The 20,796-nt window shown below is 35.9% G+C and overlaps 3 protein-coding genes across 3 annotated transcripts in view; 2 read left to right on the plus strand and 1 right to left on the minus strand.

Annotated features, from left to right (window-relative positions):
* The window catches only part of LOC142629768 (THO complex subunit 2), a 55,004-nt gene extending 49,335 nt beyond the window's left edge, over positions 1 to 5,669 (plus strand). The window contains exons 27-32 of the mRNA XM_075803805.1: positions 519 to 674; positions 769 to 849; positions 923 to 1,378; positions 2,194 to 3,339; positions 4,358 to 4,671; positions 5,260 to 5,669. Of these exons, the coding sequence (XP_075659920.1) occupies positions 519 to 674; positions 769 to 849; positions 923 to 1,378; positions 2,194 to 3,339; positions 4,358 to 4,671; positions 5,260 to 5,326 (2,220 nt within the window). The 3' untranslated portion in view covers positions 5,327 to 5,669. The remainder of the gene's footprint in view (positions 1 to 518; positions 675 to 768; positions 850 to 922; positions 1,379 to 2,193; positions 3,340 to 4,357; positions 4,672 to 5,259) is intronic.
* A 623-nt stretch (positions 5,670 to 6,292) lies between these two features.
* On the minus strand, positions 6,293 to 8,297 carry LOC142627131 (putative clathrin assembly protein At4g32285). The gene has a single exon (XM_075800931.1). It carries the CDS (start codon positions 7,954 to 7,956, stop codon positions 6,688 to 6,690), a length of 1,269 nt encoding a protein of 422 aa, XP_075657046.1. The 5' UTR covers positions 7,957 to 8,297; the 3' UTR covers positions 6,293 to 6,687.
* Positions 8,298 to 16,142: 7,845 nt separating this feature from the next.
* LOC142629317 (G-type lectin S-receptor-like serine/threonine-protein kinase At5g24080) lies at positions 16,143 to 18,833 on the plus strand. Its single transcript, XM_075803279.1, has one exon. The coding sequence runs from the start codon at positions 16,222 to 16,224 to the stop codon at positions 18,664 to 18,666; it is 2,445 nt and encodes an 814-aa protein (XP_075659394.1). The 5' UTR covers positions 16,143 to 16,221; the 3' UTR covers positions 18,667 to 18,833.
* The last annotated feature ends 1,963 nt before the right edge of the window (positions 18,834 to 20,796 follow it).

A 20,796-nucleotide genomic window follows, 5' to 3' on the forward strand; every position in this document is an offset into this window, starting at 1 on the left:
TTTGTGGGCCTTTGTTTTTCAGATGCAGTCCAAGGTGATAGATGTCTTCTCTTGTTGGATAGGAGGGATGCATAACAGTGCTGTGTGGGTTGCTCCTCGTTATATTATGTGGTTATTGTGGAGGGAGTGGAATACTCATATGGCATGGAGACACCTTTGATTGAACTGAAGTATTTTTTTTGTGTTCTTTGTTTGAATAGAATATGGTGATTAGGGGGTTGTCTTATAATTCTTTAGTTGAGTTCATGGAATGTTTGAATGTTTAATTGAATTCTTAGGAAGCATTTCTTTTAGATCTTTCCTTCTTTTAATATAACTTCTTATGTTACATATAAAAAAGAAGTGTCTTTTTATTTTTTTTTAATTAAATTTTTTTTTTTGGTATACTATCTTCTTGTTTCTTCAATCTTTTGGTATGCAAAATGGTACTATGACTCTCGTCATGTATGCCTCACTGTGACGAAGTGTCTTCTCTGCCACTTAGCTCAAGACTGTTGCTAACTTGTTATTGCTGACAGGTACATTGGAAATGGAGTCAAAGGATAACGCGGTTGTTGATTCAGTGCTTGGAATCTACTGAGTACATGGAAATTCGAAATTCTCTTATAATGTTGACAAGGATTTCTACTGTCTTCCCTGTTACTCGAAAGACTGGTATTAACCTTGAGAAGCGGGTAAGAGATACTTCCCCTTTTTTCCCTTCTTGAATTATCAGCTTCTTTCCAGTAAGATATGTAGCATTTTTACACATTCCTACCTTCCATGCAGGTAGCTAAGATCAAAAGTGATGAAAGAGAGGATCTCAAGGTGTTGGCAACAGGTGTTGCTGCAGCTTTGGCTGCTAGAAAGGTATCCTGGATCTTTAATTGTGTGCTTATCTGCTCTTTCTTCAACATGGACTAAATATTCTTCCATTTTGCAGCCTTCATGGGTGACAGACGAAGAATTTGGCAATGGCTATCTTGATAGTAAGCCTGCACCATCACTTTCTTCAAAGTCTGCTGCTGGTAATTCAGCACCTGCTCAAAGTAGCTCTTCCATTAAACTTTCTCAAAGTGAACCTGCTGGGGGAAAAACAGTTGCCGCAGCAACCCAACATTCTGATTCTGTGAAAGAGCATATATTAAAAGCAAAACCAGCAGATGGGAGGTTGGAAAGAACAGAAAGTGTTACAATTGTGAAGCCTGATCCTGGAATTGCAAAACTAAAAGTTAGTTTGTTGGTTAATGGGGCAGATGCCCAGTCATCCTTGCCCTCGGCTACTGTACAATCAGGAACATCAAGGTCAACTGAGAATCCAAAACAAGTGGATGAATCTGCAAGAACATTGGATGAAAACATGGCTAAAGTTGCTCCAAAGAATTCTACTGAATCTGAGGTATTATCTGAAATCTTGTGTTTGCCATGATTAAACATGCTTCATTCATGCTCAATATTGCTGTCTAATTCAGTGGCATCACTTGCAATTGGATATATAAGTAGGGTTTGATGCAAACCCTGATTGTATTTTCTTTCTTAATGTTATGGTTTCAAAATATACACATATTTGAAGTGTTGAGATATCAATATTATTATTGTTTTAATTATTTAAAACAAAAATTCATATTTGAATTGTTGAGATGATTTTGATATGCAATTGGGGTTTAATAGGATGGCATCTCTATTAGAGATGGTACTGGTAGTATGTGCTTCTTAGTTCCCACATTTTGTAATTGCAACATCCCATATCTTTAATGCGCGAGCGTTATTTTGTTATAAGCTTCTTTGACAATGCTGGCTGCATCTCCGCTTTTACTTGAAAGTTGAAACTTGGCATGTTTCCACTTATCATTTTCCTCTGCTTTTGTTCTTGTAACTAGGTCCTTACAGACAAAACTCTTGCTTTTATACTGCTGAAAGAAATATTAAATTAGTCATTCTTATCAATTAGGGGGAGAAGAAAAGAAACTAGTGAATTATCTCATTATTTTAATGGAAAAATTTGATGTCCTCTGACCTGGAATATGGAATGAAGTATATATTTCTGTGACACTTTGTTGGATCTGCTAGTTAAGTCACATTGCTCATGCACTATTTGGCATGTTTGTTTCTTGATGTTTTGATTTAACATCTAACAATAATCATATTGCTTTTGAATTTTTTATTCTCTTATTTTTTCTTCCCTTCCTAATGTTAACATTCCTACAATGACAGTTGATAACTACAGCAAAACGCTCAACCATTGCTACATCACTTACTAAGCCACCTAAACAAGATCTTGCAAAAGCTGATAGTAGATCTGGAAAAGCTCTTGGCAGGACGTCTGGCCCTTCAAGTGGTGACAAGGATCTTTCAACTCATGCATCAGAGGGCAGGCAGGTTGGGCCTACTAATGCTTCCTCTGCAGTCACTGCAAATGGCAACACAGTTTCACCTTCAGTTAAAGGTTCAACTCCATCTGCTAGAGCACCATCAGATAGTCATGGTAATGAATCAAAGGCAGAGACTGGCGCTTCCAAGTCTTCTGATATGAGGGTTTCTTCTGTAAAGGAAGATGGAGCTGAAGTTTCTGATGTACGGCCCCCTTCTCGTCTTGTTCATTCTCCTAGGCATGATAATTCTGCAAATGCTTCAAAATCTAGTGATAAACTGCAAAAGAGAGCCAGTCCTGCTGAAGAACCTGATAGACTAGTTAAACGCCGGAAAGGGGACTCTGAAACAAGAGATTTAGAGGGTGATGTTCGATTTTCTGATAGAGAGAGATCTGTAGATCATGGAATTGAAGAACATAGGCCAACAGATAAGCCTTTGGATAGATCAAAAGATAAGAGCAATGAGAGATATGACAGGGACTACAGGGAAAGAGTGGATCGTCCTGATAAGTCCCGTGGGGATGATGTTTTTGCTGAAAAAGCAAGAGATAGGTCAATTGAAAGATATGGAAGAGAGCGTTCAGTTGAGAGAGTTCAAGAGAGAGGTACTGATAGGAGTTTTGATAGACTCTCTGACAAAGCTAAGGATGATAGAAACAAAGATGACAGAAGTAAATTAAGGTACAATGATACATCAGTAGAAAAATCTCATGTTGATGATAGGTTTCATGGTCAAAGCTTGCCTCCACCTCCACCCTTACCACCTAATATGGTTCCCCAATCTGTCAATACTGGTAGAAGAGATGAAGATGCGGATAGAAGATTTGGAGCCACTAGACATACTCAAAGGCTATCTCCAAGGCATGAAGAGAAAGAACGGAGGCGATCTGAAGAGAATTCTGTAGTTTTGCAGGAGGATGCAAAACGTAGAAGAGATGATGATCTTCGAGAGAGAAAGCGGGAGGAGCGGGAGGTGCTGTCAATGAAGGTATGCATCGGCTCTTATTAACTAATGTACTTGTCATTATATCTAAAGTTAGCAATTTGATGATGCAACTGGGCAATTACCATACAGATGTTTGATGCACCCCATGATGATCATAATGACTGAATTGAATTTAATTGGTCATATCAAGGTTATGTGCGTTTTAGTCCAGAAATACATATTTATGTTATTTTGGCTTATTAGAGGACTTGGTCTGGATGCCCATCATGAAGAAATCACTGTGATAAAAAAAAACATTTGTGCAACTAGCTTATGTTTGGTTGTTGAATTTGCTGAAGGGTGGACAATCACTGTTGGGATACATGGTTTTTTCCCTTAACATGTTATGTATTACGACATGTATTGCACATCTTACTCTTTTTTTTCTTTTTTTTTTTTGGGTTCTGGGCCAAAAAAAAAACTCAAGCACAAGTATTTATCCAAAAAATATCTCTTAAAATTGAAATTTTGAAATGTATTTCACCCTTTTAACCTTATCCAACTTTTAACTAATAAACCTTTGTTAAAACTTGTCTGGTAAAGAGCTCTAGAGACTACACTTTCACTTCTTATTCATCTAGGTAAAGTTATCAGGTTGACTTTTCATAGCTTTTTGGTGTTGATTCAGATATTGATTTTGTGGATAATGGTACATCCATGTATTCTGAACCTTGGAATGAACCAGCTTTACTTTTAAGTGCTGGCCTACAGCTAATTTGATTGCCATTCTTAGTGGCTTGTTATGAATTGAATATTATTTTTCTAAAATTTGTACCTATCAAAATTTTTTTTTTCTAAGTTTCTTTATATTTTAATGTTCATTGCCACGTTGAGTTCACATGATATTGCATTGTATATTAGTAATTAGCTACTGATAGAATATTCTATTGATAGGTGGAATTTTGGCTACCTGTATACATCTTTTCTTTCTGCATTGTTATAATATTATTTCTGCCTTAACAATCAACATTCTCACCATACTTAAAACATGAGTTTGCACTTCTTTAAATGCTGCATTTAGGCAGAGGAGAGGGAAAGAGAAAGAGAGAGGGAGAGGGAGAAAGCAAACCTTTTAAAAGATGACATGGAAGCGGGTGCAGCTTCTAAGAGGCGGAAACTCAAAAGGGAGCATCTGCCATCGGGTGAAGCAGGTGAGTATTCACCTGTGGCCCCACCTCCTCCCCCCCTTGGTGTTAGTGCACAATCATATGAAGGAAGAGACAGGGGAGAACGAAAGGGAGCAATGATCCAGCGCACAGGTTACTTGGATGAACCAAGTCTAAGGATTCATGGTAAAGAAGTTGCTGGCAAAATGACCCGTCGCGAAACCGATCAGTATCCTTAAAATCAACTTTCATGATATCATGCATAATATTCACCTATCAAAAAAAAAAAAAAAAAGGATCATGCATATATTCATATACATGTGCAAGTAATTGCCAAAACCTGTTTTTAGTCCTGCTGCACGAGTATCTCCTTTTTTGATTGATAAGTTACATGCGCACCCATTTAGTTTTGAACCTATGACCTTGCCCTCCATCTTATTATTATGTGAAAAAGTGCAGTAGAGTTATAGCTCATTGGCTGCTGCATGAGCGTCTCTCAAGTGTATGGCTCTCTTCAAGATTGCCACCTTAGTTTTGTCACTTCTCTAATCAGATCAGGCCACATTGAGAGTAGTCGATGTTTTCTATCCAGAAAGCAAGTGGTTGAGATATTCACCAAAAAATATAAGGGTTTGTGCACTGAACATTTCTGCATAGTTGCAGTGTCTGTGTATTGTGCTTTGATGTAGTTTGATCGTGACATAACGAATCATTTTGGAATAGAGTTGAGCAGAACCCTGTCCTAAAATGTCTTTTTATTTTAAATTTAACCTGTGATTTACATGTTTGCTATTGCAAGTCCTTAACCATGATCTAGAATGTACGACCGTGAGTGGGATGATGATAAGAGGAGAGTTGAACAAAAGCGGAGACATCGAAAGTAATTTTTGAAGGCGTGAGTGGGACGATGCAAATGCTGAACAAAAGTAGAGGCAGGGATGGTAATTTTTGAAGAGTGAAACGCCCTAGTGCTCTTTTAAGGCTTCTTCATTTCTTCAAGTTGATATTACCGAATTTATATTTATTGCATCCTTGTTCTCCACTGGATGGTTATTTGTGCTAGATATTCTATTTTAGTTACAAAATTTTGTTGGCTCCATGAATTAAGAATGGTAATTAGTTCATACCATATGTATAATATTGTAAATAAATGTATTTTATCAACTTTTATTTCTTTCATGTTCCTATTGAGTATTGCCAGAAATGTAAAGAAACAGTTTTGAATGACATTTTGTCTTCATGTTCATTTCTACTTCAAAAAAGGATTCATAGGATCCGCACTGCAACCTATTTTTTTAACGTGTTTGTGCATAACTAGGTTAAGGTCAATCATTCGAGTCTGTCAGAAAAGCTTATTTTCTTAACATATCATAAGATTAAAGAAGGGTGAGGTCTATGATCAAAGTAAAATTTTTAATCTTTTGACCAGGAATACGTGAAGATCTTGAGGTTTTGCTTTTGGAGTATATACTGTGAGGTTTATCAGATTGCTAGCAATGTGTTTTATTATTTATTTCTACTATTTTAGATTTAGTTGTATGTATTTTCATTATGTTTATGTAGGCAATCAAAGAATGCTTTGTATGAACGAATGTCAATCCTCAGTGCCGTAGGATGTGCTGAAGATATGCATCTATAGTAGTTAATACAGAAGCACAAAGAGAAGCAGCAATTAGCCAATTATCCCATGGAGTGGGATTTTTTCACAGCATGCTAGTCCCATCCAGCTTTAGGGAACTTAGTTCCATGGAGTGGTAGGAGATACCCCTCTAAAGAGAAATAGGGCCTTTTATTTTAAATCCTCAAATAGTTTTGAGACATGAAACACAAATTCTGATTCCATCCAATACCTAGCTAATTATGGCCTCATAGGCTGATTCATTACTTAAGAAGGATAAAACAATGGCATTACCCTGCAACATTTGTCCGTTGACTTCCAATATTCGTGAACATCATGCTTCCACGGATGATATTAGTGTTGTTTATAACTTCCAATGCCATTGTTATACGGAAATAATCCATGATAACTTGGCATATTATAGGGCTGACAGAACGGATTAAGAGCATTCGGATTGTATATCTGCATCTTCCACGACACATTCGTGTCGTCTCCTTGCCCGTTTCTCCTACAATGATCATATTTATACTCATTCCCGTACCCGTAATAATGCTCTGTATGGTTTAGGAAGAGGAAGCTTTGAGCTTTAGAAGCGCATGACTGATTCACAGAAGCTTCTAAAAGAGCCTACCACCCAACATTTTCACCATCATCAAACGTAATCAACGGCTCCATCTCTTTCTCAAAATTTCTTACCAATGCATTATCTTCTTCAAAGGTTTCCCATTTGCCAACAATATCCTCCTTTGGGACTAAGGCTACCTGTCTGTCACCATCTTCCGTTATAGTCCAATCATCGGATGATGACCATGATGTGGCAGGCGATGGCGACGAAGATGATTCAGTCATCTGCCACATTCCATTGAGGAAAGTCTCGAGAGCTTGGATTTGTATCTGCGGAATCTGATCAACAAAGGGGTACTCATAAGATCCACATAGTCCCATACTCTTACACCAATCGTAAAACTCACTAAGCTGGTTTGCTTGGACAGCTGCTTTCTTGTAGACACCAAACGCTGATATACAACTACGGTATGGCATGTGGAAAAGATTGTCCAACACTGCAACAATCTCCCTTCGGAACATTGTGTAACAAATGAAACTATCGCGAATAATATATTTCATAGCCGACTGGACAATGAAGCTTCGTGCTGCCGACCCTGTAGGCCTGCAGTCCATTACACGATCAATCAAACTCTGGAGCTCAGGCAAAATTTGAAGCATTCTTCCAACTTCCTTCATCTTTTCACGTAAAGTTTCAGGAACTACTTCTTCATCATCTTGATAATCTTCCGCGTTCATATCAAGGACAAAGCAATTGAGATCTTCGTCGAGTAGTTGAGCGTAGGATCTGATAAAAGCAGTGTAGTCATCAGAGGCAAAAGACGAATCATCCCGGAAATGACATGGATAGAGAGTGATCAAGCCGTTGGTTCGAGTCCAGAGTATCTCTGATCGAAATGGGCTATCCTCGGGGACTGACCTGAGCAGTCTATGAAGAAGAAGCAGACATTTGAGAGCAACACGCCAGCAACGAGTCTTGGCAAAACGGTGAGTAAAACCGAGTGAAAACTCTCGGAATGAAGATGGAGAAATGGAGAAGATCTTCAAGAGCTCATGAATGTATTTTTCGGGTAAGGGTAAGTCGTCTGGAGCTGTGGCTTTTATGATGATGAACTCAACGTCGCAGAAGCCAGTTACCGTAGCAATCTTAGCGTAACTCACGTGGCTATGCTCTCTTAGAGCTGTGAAAACCTGCCGGAATCGCCTCATCATGTTGCCTCTGAGACGAGAGAGAGAGAGAGAGAGAGAGAGAGAGAGAGAGAGGCAGAGACAGAGAGTTATTGGTGCAAGAATGGAGGGACGGCTAGAGTTATTGTTTCGAAATAGAAGCATGAAAATTGTCGATATTAACAATATATGACTGTATATTCTATTGTTAAACTCTGAATCGTTGGGAGCATCGAAGCTACTACAAGAAAGTTATTTGTTTTTACCGAAAGCCAGAACTCGTAGTTGTCATTTCTGTCGGATGAACATTGTTGGACACTGCATAGCACCTAGTCTTTTTTGTGGCTGTCTCACACAAATAAGGCTACAGCTATTGATCAACATTATTGTCCCCCAGTTGGAAAGCCTGGGATTTGGATTTTGGATGCTACGCCCATTGCACAAATATGGCAAGTTCTGTCATTTGTCATAAATATTTCCCATTTTTAAATTTGAATATTTTATAAGAAAAGAGAAAAAAGAATACATAGCAGATTTTGTGGTATGTGGAGGTCGATACTTTGAATAAGAGATATGAGATTCGATGCTCACCTATACCAAAAATTAATTGGTGTATTAATCTAATAATAAAGAGTAATTATCTTAAGTCGAAGCCATAAGTTGAAATTATCTCTAACAAAAATGTCATTTTTTTTTTTTTCATTTTAAACTCTAGATATTTTATAAGAAAAATAAAAAGAATACATGACAAGTTGTGGTTGGTGAAGTATAAAATAGAACACAAAAGGTGGGACAAAGAATTTGTACTCTTCTTGTATTATGCAATTACCACATTATGTTTTAATTATTATTTTTTATTTTTAAAATTGAGAAACACACACACACACACACATAGGGGAATGAGAATGAGATAAGAGGATATACTCACACGCCAATACTAAAATTGTATACGGCATTTACTGTCGCAATTACCACATTATGTGAAATGTAAAATTGATAGGGTATTTTAAAAGAACTCTTTTTTACTTTTTTATCTTATCAAAATATATATTTTATATACATGTTGTAATTGCAGGGTGCAATAATTATTGCACCGAATCTCAATCCCAATGATTTTCTTTTTTAAGGGAATAAAGGTTAGCGGTATAAAAAATTATAAATTTCTGAAATTGTTTGAATAATGATCGACATAAGAAATCCCATTGTAATGAATATTTCATTTATTTCACAAAAGATTGTATTGCATTTACAAATTATGAGGAAACGTTAGTCTCATTTTTGTTGATATATATATATATATATATACACGTGTGTGGTTAAATATATATATATATATATATATATATATATATATATATATATATATATTTTGAGGGAAATATAAATGGTAAATAAGAAGCTGTGAAAGGTATGTGAAGATTACGTTTAAATTTTTTATAATTTTATATTTATAAAATGGCAAGTAACATAACATGAACATATTAGAGCATTTTTATCAAAGGTGCTAAAAATGCTAAATGTTATTTTTTAGCATTTTTAGCACCTCAAATGATAAAAATACCCTTTCATCAAATATGCTAAATCTTAAAATTTTTAACATTCAGCTACTATCCAATCTCATCTTTGACACCCTACTGTAATTGGATTGTATAAAAAAAAAAAAAAAAAAAAAACTTTTTTATTCAACCCAACGGCTCTTTCTCATTTCTATCTTTCTCTTTCCTCTCTCACTTCTTTCTTCTCTCTTCTCTCTTTGTGGTTGCTGATGATTGTGGTTCGCCAATGATTGTGGTCTGCCAATGATTGTGGGCTGCCGATGGCTGTGGTCTAGTGATTGTGGTCATCGATTGTGGGTCTGATGATTGTGGTTTCGATTTTGGGTTGTGGGTCATGGTCTGATGGTTGTGAATGGTGTTCTGATGGTCGTGGGTGGTGTTCTAATGGTCCGATGGTCGTGGGTGGTGGCGGCGATGGTCCGATGATTGTGGTTTTGGTTCACCAATCTATTGGGGTTCTTGCGTGTTTTGGTCACCGATCTAGTAGGTTTTGGTTCAGCATGATGGTTCGGTGTGATGGGTTCCCATGGCTTTTGTGGAGGTTTGCCGTGGTGGGTTTGATGTTGTGGGTTGCATTCGGGTTGAAGGGTTGCTGTAGTGGGTTAAGCAATAGATCAACGGTGGAGGGTTATCGTGGTGGGTTTGTTGTTGTTGCTATGGATTTTCGTTGTGGGCCAGGTTCATGGTGGCGGTGGAGGGTTGCCATGGTGGTGGGGTAGGTGATTGATGGTGGCTGATTGGCTATTGTGGTTGTGGAGTTTTGTGGCTTTCTTGTGTGTGTGTTTTGCTTGGTGGTCTGATTGGCAATGGTGGATTGGGATGTGGGTTTGCCGTGTGTGTGTTTTTTGCTTTGTGGGTTTGCTCTTTGTGTGTGTTTTTTGCTTGGTGGGTTTGCTGGTGGCAGTGATGGGTTGAGAAAGAGAGAGATAGGGAGAGAGAGGAAGAATAAAAAATAATAAAGAAAGAATATTTTAATGAAGTGTTAAAAAAAAAATAGAAGTTTTGATGTAAAGGATATTGTAAAGTGATGTATTATATGTTATAAAATTGGTTTTTGAGATATTAAATGCTAAATTTTTTAGAACCTTTGACGGGAATGCTCTTAGAAAGTTTAGGGGCTGAGTACCTTAATGGGCCGCATTCATGATAATCGGTAAATGCATGTGGTGAGACATGAGTAAATTCAATTTCAGGAACTTCTTGTGAAGAGATTTGACAAAATATTGGTTCTCAGCAAGTTTGTTATCACTTTCTTGCATCTGTAGTGTTGGAGAGAGATAATTTGGCATAATATAAATCAAATTTAGTGGTAATTCGGCAAAACAAATTCCGAAATAAGACAGGAAGGCAAAACTAGCTATGAGGTGTAGTTACTCCATTTTGTGGTTAGTTTCAGTTGGTGTGGGTGCGATTGTTTGATTTGAATGGTTTGGTGAACACTCAATTGTTCAATCTTCACCTCAAAAAAAAAAAAAAGTCCCAATAAATTCACTTGCAAAAAGTCCCAGAAAATTCACGTGCCCAGAAAAAGCCCAATTGGTTCATTCTTTTTATTTTTTATAAACTAGCAAAAGCAACTGATAAAACAATGATATCAAAAATTGAAGACATATTATTAGATGAGTAAAGGTTAGCTCTAGTGCTCTCGTGCACTGGAACCAATATGATGCGGAAACATGACAAAAATTGGACACAGTCTGTATCGTGTCGGCTCTTGTACATTAGAGCTAACTTATGTCCTTATTATATAGGTTGCAGCAACCATACTCTTTTTTCAAGTTTGAGCTAACATGTAGTGTGCAAACATGGAATATATGAAATAACTTATTGATAGAAAAAGTTCAGCTTCAAATATGTTTAGAATTATCTTGCTCCAACCTATTAGGTATTACTTGAAGAGACTATTTTTATGTAGTTTTAGTCACATTTTTTTACATGAATCGTGTAACTTATTTAAATAATACACATAAATAGTGTTATAATTCGTCATGTAATGAGTTGAAAAGGATAACTCAAAACTTTGTCCTTGTTGATGTAGATGGTGAAAATCTCTCATTATTTTCATCTCTCACAAAAGCCAAGTAATATGGCTGGATAAAGTAGTTCTAGGACAACTTATTTTTTATTACAACTTTGATACAATATAATTTTGATGTAACAGGCTATGAGGGCGTTTGGATGCAGCTTATTGCTGCGTCCACGTTTTGATTTTTTTTTTTTTTTTTGGTTTCTGCTGCAGAGGGGACATGTGCGCAGTGCGCGCACTGTGCGGCACTGTGCGTGCACTGTGCGCGCACTGTTCATGTACTTTTTCATCAATTTTTTATTAAAAATGGGTCCCGCATCACTATTCGCACATTTAAAAATTATTTTGCTACAGTGTTTTCAGTTTTCAATTTTCAGTTTTTAGCAATAAGTTTTATCCAAACGGACCCTATGAGTGGCTGTTTATCACTTTTACATGAACTAGCAATTTTTTTCCACCATTCACACTTTGTCGTATTACAATTGTGACAAAAAAAAAAAAAAAAGGTTTTTTGAGTGGATATTATTCAAACATGAGTTTATGAGCAGCTATATGATGTGTATATTATTCAAACATGAGTTTATGGGCACTATACGATATGTGGAGTTTATTTTGGAGGAAATGAGGACAGAAAAATATTGTATGGTAGAAGTTGAGAAAGGTACGTGAACATGATGTGGTAATTATTATTATAATCAATTCTTTATATTTATGAAATGAAAACTCACTTGACATATACTAGAAAGTTTAGGGGTTGAGAACCTTAATGGGAATTCATTATGATCGGTAAATGCATGGGGTGGGGAAATGAAATGAGTATCTAAATTCTAAAATCAATTTTAGGAAGTTCTTGTGAATATACCATAACATATAGAAAAATGGAACACATTTGCTTTTCTCCCCCCCCCCCCCCTACTCAAAATATATTACTATATATATATATAAATATTTAACATTTTAATAATTAGTTTACAAAAATGGAGCTTAGCCCCTTCAAATATTTTGGTTAATCCAATGACACTCTTAAAAAAATTGTCCAATTGGTCTGGTAATTACAGAGTGTTTTTATTTTTATTTTTTCTCACATTCATTTTTTATTATTGTGTTTTGGTGTTTGTTAAAGTTTTGGATCATTTATATATGTTTTTAAATACTTTATTAGTTCGATTAAACATTTTTTACTCACTTTGGTAGACAATTTGGTAACTTATATTAAAAATGAAAATTTTAAGGTGTTAAATATTAGCATTGATATACTATATTGAATAGACTATAATATATATGAAAGCGGAATTATAAAGTATAGAACACAAGAACACGAGGGTTACGTAGTTTAAACTAGCAGTTATACGTTTATGGAGGAAACTCTAAAGGGCTACATCTTTAATATATGAGAGTGAAGTAAAAATTTTGTATTACAATGAATCATAACATGACTATATATAGTAGGATAAATTTTAAACTAATAGATTTCTAGTACAAGTAGGAGACTTGGCTTGCAAACATAGAAGTATTGGGTTTGCGCCTATGCTATTAGGTTAATATATCTCTAACATAAGAATTCACTATGAAAGATACTAAGTTATGCGTGTGAATAAATGTCTATATTTATGCATGTGTATAAAAGTTTGTATAGGTTAATAAATTGGCCACGAAAACAAAAATATATAGCTACACCCTGTTTCTATGGCATAAAGAAGCGCATTCTAGTGTGGCACTCTTTTCAGAATGTCAAAAGGTGCTGTGTTTGATATTTGAAGACTAATCCAACAATGGGTTAAGTGATGTCATAAAATGATCAAAATTATGGATGTTAAGTACAACTCTTTTTTCTTTTCTTTTGTGATTATTCTTGAATTTGAAGTTGGTTATGATGTACGATGATACGTTTAATGCTTGGTGTTCCTACTATAATGATAATCGGAGTTTGAGGTTTGAGGGTGGTGTTTCTGTTAGGATATGTGCCCTTTAAATCCTATTGTATGATGCTATGTATGATATTATGTATAACTTAATGTTGTAGTTAGTAAATTTGTTTTATTATTATCTAAAAGAATGGTAACATGAATATTTGGACATTATCATATAGTTCATGAGATGCATAGTATGTGATTTAGTCACAGAAGATATAAATCACAAGTTCTTTGTAAACTCTGAATTTTATTTCACAGTCGATGATGAAATTGGATATTTCATCTGCGAAGATTATAACATATCAACTAAGATGCTTTGTCTTGATCATGGAAGTAAAGACTTTTAATTAATATGTTGATATGTTTTAAGAGTTAAGACATATTGAACTGGATTACTGTGAGATTTATTATTCTCCTAACAACTGTCAAATGAATAATAAATTTCATGACTTCTATTTACATCAACTCTTAATTTTGAGAGAATAATGGACCTAATTATAAAGTGTAGGTTGTTTTGATATATTAGGAGTGAGATCTAAAGTCACGATCAAAACCTCAGTATGTTGGGCAGTCACATTTAGTGTTGATAGAACATATATTCTCAAGATGGAATTCATAATCTCTTAATGAAGATATAAAATATTCCCTTGAGATAAGTTTAATGGGTTTGGTTATTCAGAGTATTAGACTTAACCACTTTAGTAAGGAGTTACTAAAGTATATATTTATGAAATTGAATTTCATAAATATAACTAAAGTATATATTTATGAAATTGAATTTCATAAATATATGATGAATAACTTAAAGGATTAAACCGGGTATTCAAGGATTAAGATGTAGTAATCTTCAAAGTGGCAGTCTACATTAATGACTTTGTGTTACTACGAATATATTTATAAAGGGGTTGTATGTATAATAAAGTCTTAGGATATAATTTATTAATAACACCTAGAGTAAAATTATATTTATATAGTGGTATTAAATATAATTAATGGTAACTTTGGACTTGTCAAGAGTTGACAGAAAAGTCCAAGGCTCATTGGAGTTAGAGTCTTATTTGTTTCCTTTTAGTCCCACTCCAAGTCACATACTAAAACTCAATTGGAATGGTCCAAAAGGCTAGCCCAATTATATAATCAGTTAGATATAAGGAGAAAAATATAAAGAATTTTAAGTGGCATTATTTTGTGGAATAAAATGATGTGTATGTGAGTGTGAGACACTCTATTATTCTCCATTGGAAACTGATTGAGAGACCACACTTCTTGGACATTAAGTGGAATTGGAGTGAAGATTAAAAGTGTTCTCAAGTACTTTTAATCTTTGGTTTTGAATTTCACTGCACCAAGGTACGCTCTCTTGTTCTTGAATTCTGAAATTTACATAATACATGTTACCAATTGAGAATGAAGTAGATCCGTTAATTTTTCAATGCGTATGTTTTGTATGCAATACAAACTATGTTTTTCAACAGTTCCTACTACAACGATGATCAAAGTGTGAAGTTTGAGGGTGGTGTTCTTCACATTTTCAGTGGTGGTAGCTAGTTGGTTGGTTTGGTGGTATGGGTGTAGTTGTTCTAGTTTGGGTATGGGTATGTGATTGTTTTGATTTGTTCCAAAATTTCAGTATGAGTATGTGTTTGTTCCGATTTGGGTGTGGTTATGTGGTTGTTCTGATTTGTTCCAATGTGTTTGCTGTTGTTCTGTTTGATTGATCGGGGAGTTTGGATGGTGGATGCAGTTGTTCTATTTGGTTGATTGGGGGGTTTAGGGTTTGTGGTGGCAGTAAGTGGCTTTTGTTTGAGTATTGGGTCTGTATTGATGGTGGGTGGTGCATTGGGTTGCTGGCAATGGGTGGCTAAGAGAGATCGAGGAAGAGAGACCAATTAGAGAGAAAAGAGAGAGTCAATTTGTATATTATATTATTTTATTGTGTAGTTAATAGTATTATTTTAATGGATTAGATGTAAAAATAAAAACTGGGATGTATGGTATAATGTAAAGTGAGTTGGTATAATAGATAAAATAACTTTCTAGATGGTAAATACAGGCCAATTACAAACTCGGATGCTAGTGCTCTTAGAGCATTCACAATAAAAAAATTAAAAAATATAATTTTTAATAACACAAAACACTATTTTATCTATTTTAACCGTCTGCTTTATAATACACTTAACACATTTTAAGATGATTGGTTGCTAAATTGACTTTTTAGTTAATTTAGCAACCTTAATAGAGATGCTCATTAAATTGGGTTCCAGCGATAGCATAATAATATTAATATTTTAACTAGTCTCATTACACGCGCTTCGCGCGTGCGATGAAACTTTTCTTTTTTAGTGGTCCTATTTTGTAGGAAAAAACTATATTTAATTATTTTATATATATATATATGATTTTTATTTTAAAAATCTAATTTATAAGTGAATAAATCAATTTAAAAATTAATAAGAGAGTGGTCCTATTTTTTAGGCAATATTTTAGTGGGAGTTGAAGTTGCATTTTTACCGGATTGTCCTTTAGTTTTGTCTCTACTTAAACATAAAACTGTAGAGGCATCTTTGAACTAAAAAATGAATTTTTATCAGATTGTCCTTTAGTTTTGTCTCTATTTAAACATAAAACTGTAGGGATATTTTTGAACTAAAAAAATAAGAATTCAAACAGAAGAAGCCCTTAAATAATAGTATAGATAAACCTAACACCTTAACTATCTAATAAAAAAAAAAGAAAAGAAAAAAAAGGGTTGACTGATCAAGCGTCAAAGGCCAACGTGCAAGAACGGAAAGGAGGCCGTGGTTTAGGAGTTAGGACCCACGAAACATCTCAAGTCAATAGTCTTTGTCTTATCTCCATGGAGAAGCCATCATCGTTCATCCACTTCAAAAGCCGCCATTAAAATGGCTTACCATGAAAAATCTTATTACCCACAATGACAACTACATTTCCACACTTTCCCACCAAGAAGTCAATAACCATGTCTACCACCACCATCCGCCTCCTCTCCTTCCTCTTCTCCATCCTCCTCTCAAACCTTCCACCATCCTCAGCCCAACAACAACCGCTCACTCTCTCCTCCTTCAACAGCTCAAACTCCCCATGGCTCCCAACCAAGAACCAAATCCTTCTCTCTCCCAAGTCAGTCTTCGCCGCCGGTTTCAAAGCAATTCCCACTTCCCAAAACCACTACACCTTCTCAGTTTGGTACCACAACCTCTCAATAAACGAGATCGTCTGGTCAACCAATGAAAGTACTCCAGTCAACGCCTCAGCCCCCCTATTCATCACCACCTCAGGAAATCTCACTCTCAATGACATCTCTGGCCACAACGTTTGGCCTTCGAGTGCCTCAGGAAATCCGAACTCCACCAGTCTCAGCATAAACGACGATGGTAATCTCATTTTCTCAACCTGGCAAAGTTTCAACTTTCCAACAGACACAATTTTGCCTACCCAGAACATAAGTGGTACACAAACCCAAATCATTTCCAAGAATGGTAAGTACAGTTTCTCAAACTCCACGGGCTTGGTTTTGATTAATTCCACCGACAGTTACTGGGCTACAGGAAAAGCTTTCCAACAGCTCAACAAGTATGGTAAAATGGTACAAGACAGTGGAGGTGCTTTCATTACATCAGATTTTGGTGCCACCCGGTATCGAAGATTGAAGCTTGACAACGATGGTAATCTCAAAATTTACAGTTTCGATACAGATGTTGGTGAGTGGATCATCGTTTGGAAAGCAGTCCAAGAATCTTGTAAAATTTATGGCACATGTGGGCCTAATGCTATCTGTATCAGCGATGGCTCAAATTCCAGTACCAGTTGTGTATGCCCACCTGGATTCAGCCCAAATGGAAACGCAACAGAAGGATGTGAAATCAAAATTCCGATAAAAAATCCGGAAAATACCAAATTTCTTCAGCTTGATTACGTCAATTATACCAGCGGGCCAAGTCTGACCAAACTGATTAATGCTAATAATTTCACGTTTTGCCAAGCTAGCTGCAAAAAAGAACCGAATTGTCTAGGGTTTGGATTCAAGTATGATGGAAAAGGCTATTGTGCTCTTCAGCTTGAAAGACTAGTATATGGGTACTGGTCACCAGGCACTGAGGCTGCAATGTTTTTGCGTGTGGACAGTTCAGAGAAAGATCAATCAAAATTCAGCGGCATGACAAACTTATTGGAAACTACATGCCCTGTTAAGATAAGCCTGCCTTTACCGCCTGAAGAATCCAACACTACAACCAGAAACATAGTGATAGTGTGTACCCTCTTCGCTGCTGAGCTGATTTCAGGGGTGATTTTCTTTTGGGGTTTTCTAAAGAGGTACATAAAGTACAGAGAAATGGCTCAGACTCTTAGCCTTGAGTTGCTTCCAGCAGGTGGACCTAAAAGATTCACATACGCTGAGCTCAAAACTGCCACTGGTGACTTCTCGAACTTAATCGGTAGAGGAGGATTCGGCGATGTCTATAAAGGAGAGTTGACTGATCATCGTGTTGTTGCGGTTAAGGTGTTGAAACATGTTACAGGTGGTGATGCTGAGTTCTGGGCTGAGGTTACCATTATTGCAAGGATGCACCATCTCAACTTGGTGAGGCTATGGGGCTTTTGTGCTGAGAAAGGTAAAAGAATTCTTGTCTATGAGTATGTCCCTAATGGATCACTTGACAAGTACATATTCAATCAGGGTAAGATTAAGTCTTCAGAGTCTGAGAGGGAGATGGAAATGAGTCCTCCTCTAACCCCAGTACTTGATTGGGGTATCCGGTACAGGATTGGGCTTGGTGTGGCAAGAGCAATTGCGTATTTACATGAGGAGTGCTTGGAGTGGGTTTTACATTGTGATATTAAGCCCGAAAATATATTATTGGGGGATGATTTTTGTCCCAAGATATCGGATTTTGGGTTGGCAAAATTGAGGAAAAAGGAGGAGAGAGTGAGCATGTCTCGGATTCGGGGAACCCGTGGATACATGGCTCCGGAATGGGTCGGAGGAGATCCGATCACTTCAAAGGCTGACGTGTACAGTTTCGGGATGGTGTTGTTGGAACTTGTGACTGGGACAAGGAATTTTGAAATGCAGGGGTCTGTGAGGGAGAGTGAGGATTGGTATTTTCCAAGGTGGGCATTTGATAAGGTGTTCAAGGAGTTTAAGGTGGAGGACATTTTGGACAGTCGGATTAAGCATAGTTATGATAGTCGGGCACATTTTAATTCGGTAGATCGTATGGTGAAGACGGCAATGTGGTGCCTTCAAGATCAACCGGAGATCAGGCCATCAATGGGGAAGGTTGCTAAGATGTTGGAAGGGACGGTGGAGATCACGGAACCGAAAAAGCCCACCATATACTTCCTAGGAGCCGAGTAGACACGTAATGTAGGCAAGCGTGTAATATGCTTATATTTATTTTCCCTTCTCCTCAGTTTTTTTTTTGTTTTTTTTTTTTTTGTCTCCTCAGTTTTTGATGGTTCATCTAGCAGTGAAATGTAAATGTATTCCATATGATCTAGTGACAATAAAAAACGATTGAAATAGATGGACGAGTTCCAAGAAATATATATATATAGACACACATGGATGCAGCTGGGAACCTATTAGTAGGAGAAATTTAACCCTGACTACCAATAAAGCTGTGGTAATTGCTATTTGCTACCAAGAACTAACATAATTAAATAAGGTGGAATTCATTCAGCAAATTATTGTAGTGTTTGGTAGCTTTTTTGATTTATGTGAAATACATTTTGCATTTTTCATTTTTTGAATTTGAAGAAAATAAATTGCATTTTCATTATCATTTTAAATAAAGTTCGTGGAATGTATTGGGCTTTGATCCAATGACTATTTCTACTTTTTTTTCCACTTATTTTATTCTTCTTCATTTTCTTTGATTAAAAAGCCATAACGGGATTCTCTAGACCCAACTCTTTGAACCACATTCAATCGCCCTAGGTGAACTACCACACATGGCTTGTCATGGCACCATAAAGCCCACTCACAAAACACACCCCCAAAGCCGAAGCATTAAAATCAATGGTCTAAGCCAATGATCCCGATGCCGCCACAAAGGCAACCCACACTGAGCCAAACCAAAGCGTTTCTGATAGCCTCATGAAAAAGAACCAATGAAAACAGTCGGGGTCGACTTGTAAAAAGGCCAACCAAAATGGAAACTTGTACAAAGACCCTTCTCGGGTTTGAGAAATGTAAGAGAATAAAGAAAGTCCAACTCAAAAGTCCAACACTTAATGAGTAGAGGCTATTGGTGGATCACAAAGACAAGCCCAAAATTGCTAGATAACAAAAAGCTAAGGACAAAACTTAGATAAAATACTTTAGGTACTGTTTCTTAAGTTTTCTTTTTAAAATTCAGTAATGTGGTTGTTTAATTAAAAAAATACACTTTTATCTCATGAGAAAAAATTTACATGACAGAATCTTAAAATGAGAATTTAGAAAACAATACTTAAGTATTATATCTAAGTTGTGCTCAAAAGATTTTTTTTTTTAAATTTTTAAAAAGCACTAGAATATGACAATGATCCCTTTTCACCAAAGCCAAGGAATCCCTTTTCTTTTTTTCTTTTTTTTTTTTTTAAAAAAAACTCCTTCGTAAATAACCTTGGCTTTAATTTGGGTCTCTAAAATTGCTTTCCGCAATTTCTAAGTGTTTTAAAATCTACTTTTAGGTTAGTTTCCAACAAAGATTTTTTAAACTTTAAAAGTTTGATTTCTTTAAGGTTTTTTTTTCTTCATAAAAATGCCTTTCCAAAAATTCATCTTATTGAAATTAACACATTCTTTATGATTTTTTACATCAAAGAAAACCCCTATTCATAAAAACCAATACAATCCCTTCTTAGGTATTTTTCAAAAAAAAGTGTAAGCCTTAGTTTCAAAGTACAACTTTTCTGAAAATCATGAGTTTTCCTTTAAAAAAATTGCTCATCTTTCCAAAGGCAAGTTTTAAGGTCTTCTTCATGTGCTTTGTTTTGAACCTTTTGGAATTGCTTTCTTTTTTAGGTTTGTGTTTATGGTTCATTTCCACTGAACCAATAGACACCAATCAAGCTAACATATTTCTCCCTCCCCTTTGCACTAATGTTTTGGTTCATTATGTTTGTGCATGGGAATGAGAAAACTGGAGGATAAATTTGCTAAAACGTGACATCTTTCATTTCCTCTTTATTTTTTTATATGTACGTATTCACATGTTAAATATGTAATACACAATACTCACATGTTAAGTTATATGTATTATTTTTACAATGTAGTAAATTCTCACATTATGTACCCCGCATGTTTTGTTTTTAATTTTGTCATAAATATTCACATGATACATTATATGTAAATAAATATCATGAGTTGTCCCGTAATAAAACCAATTGTTGCTGATACTTTCTTCTTGATTCCTTCTTCTATAACCCGAGCTCGGAGAAGGAAGAGATAAGAGGGCCCTATCGAAAATGTGGTCAGAAATCCATAATAGAGTCCAACCAT

The sequence above is a fragment of the Castanea sativa genome, chromosome 3 (assembly GCF_040712315.1).
Source record: "Castanea sativa cultivar Marrone di Chiusa Pesio chromosome 3, ASM4071231v1".
In the NCBI taxonomy this organism is placed as follows: Eukaryota; Viridiplantae; Streptophyta; class Magnoliopsida; order Fagales; family Fagaceae; genus Castanea; species Castanea sativa.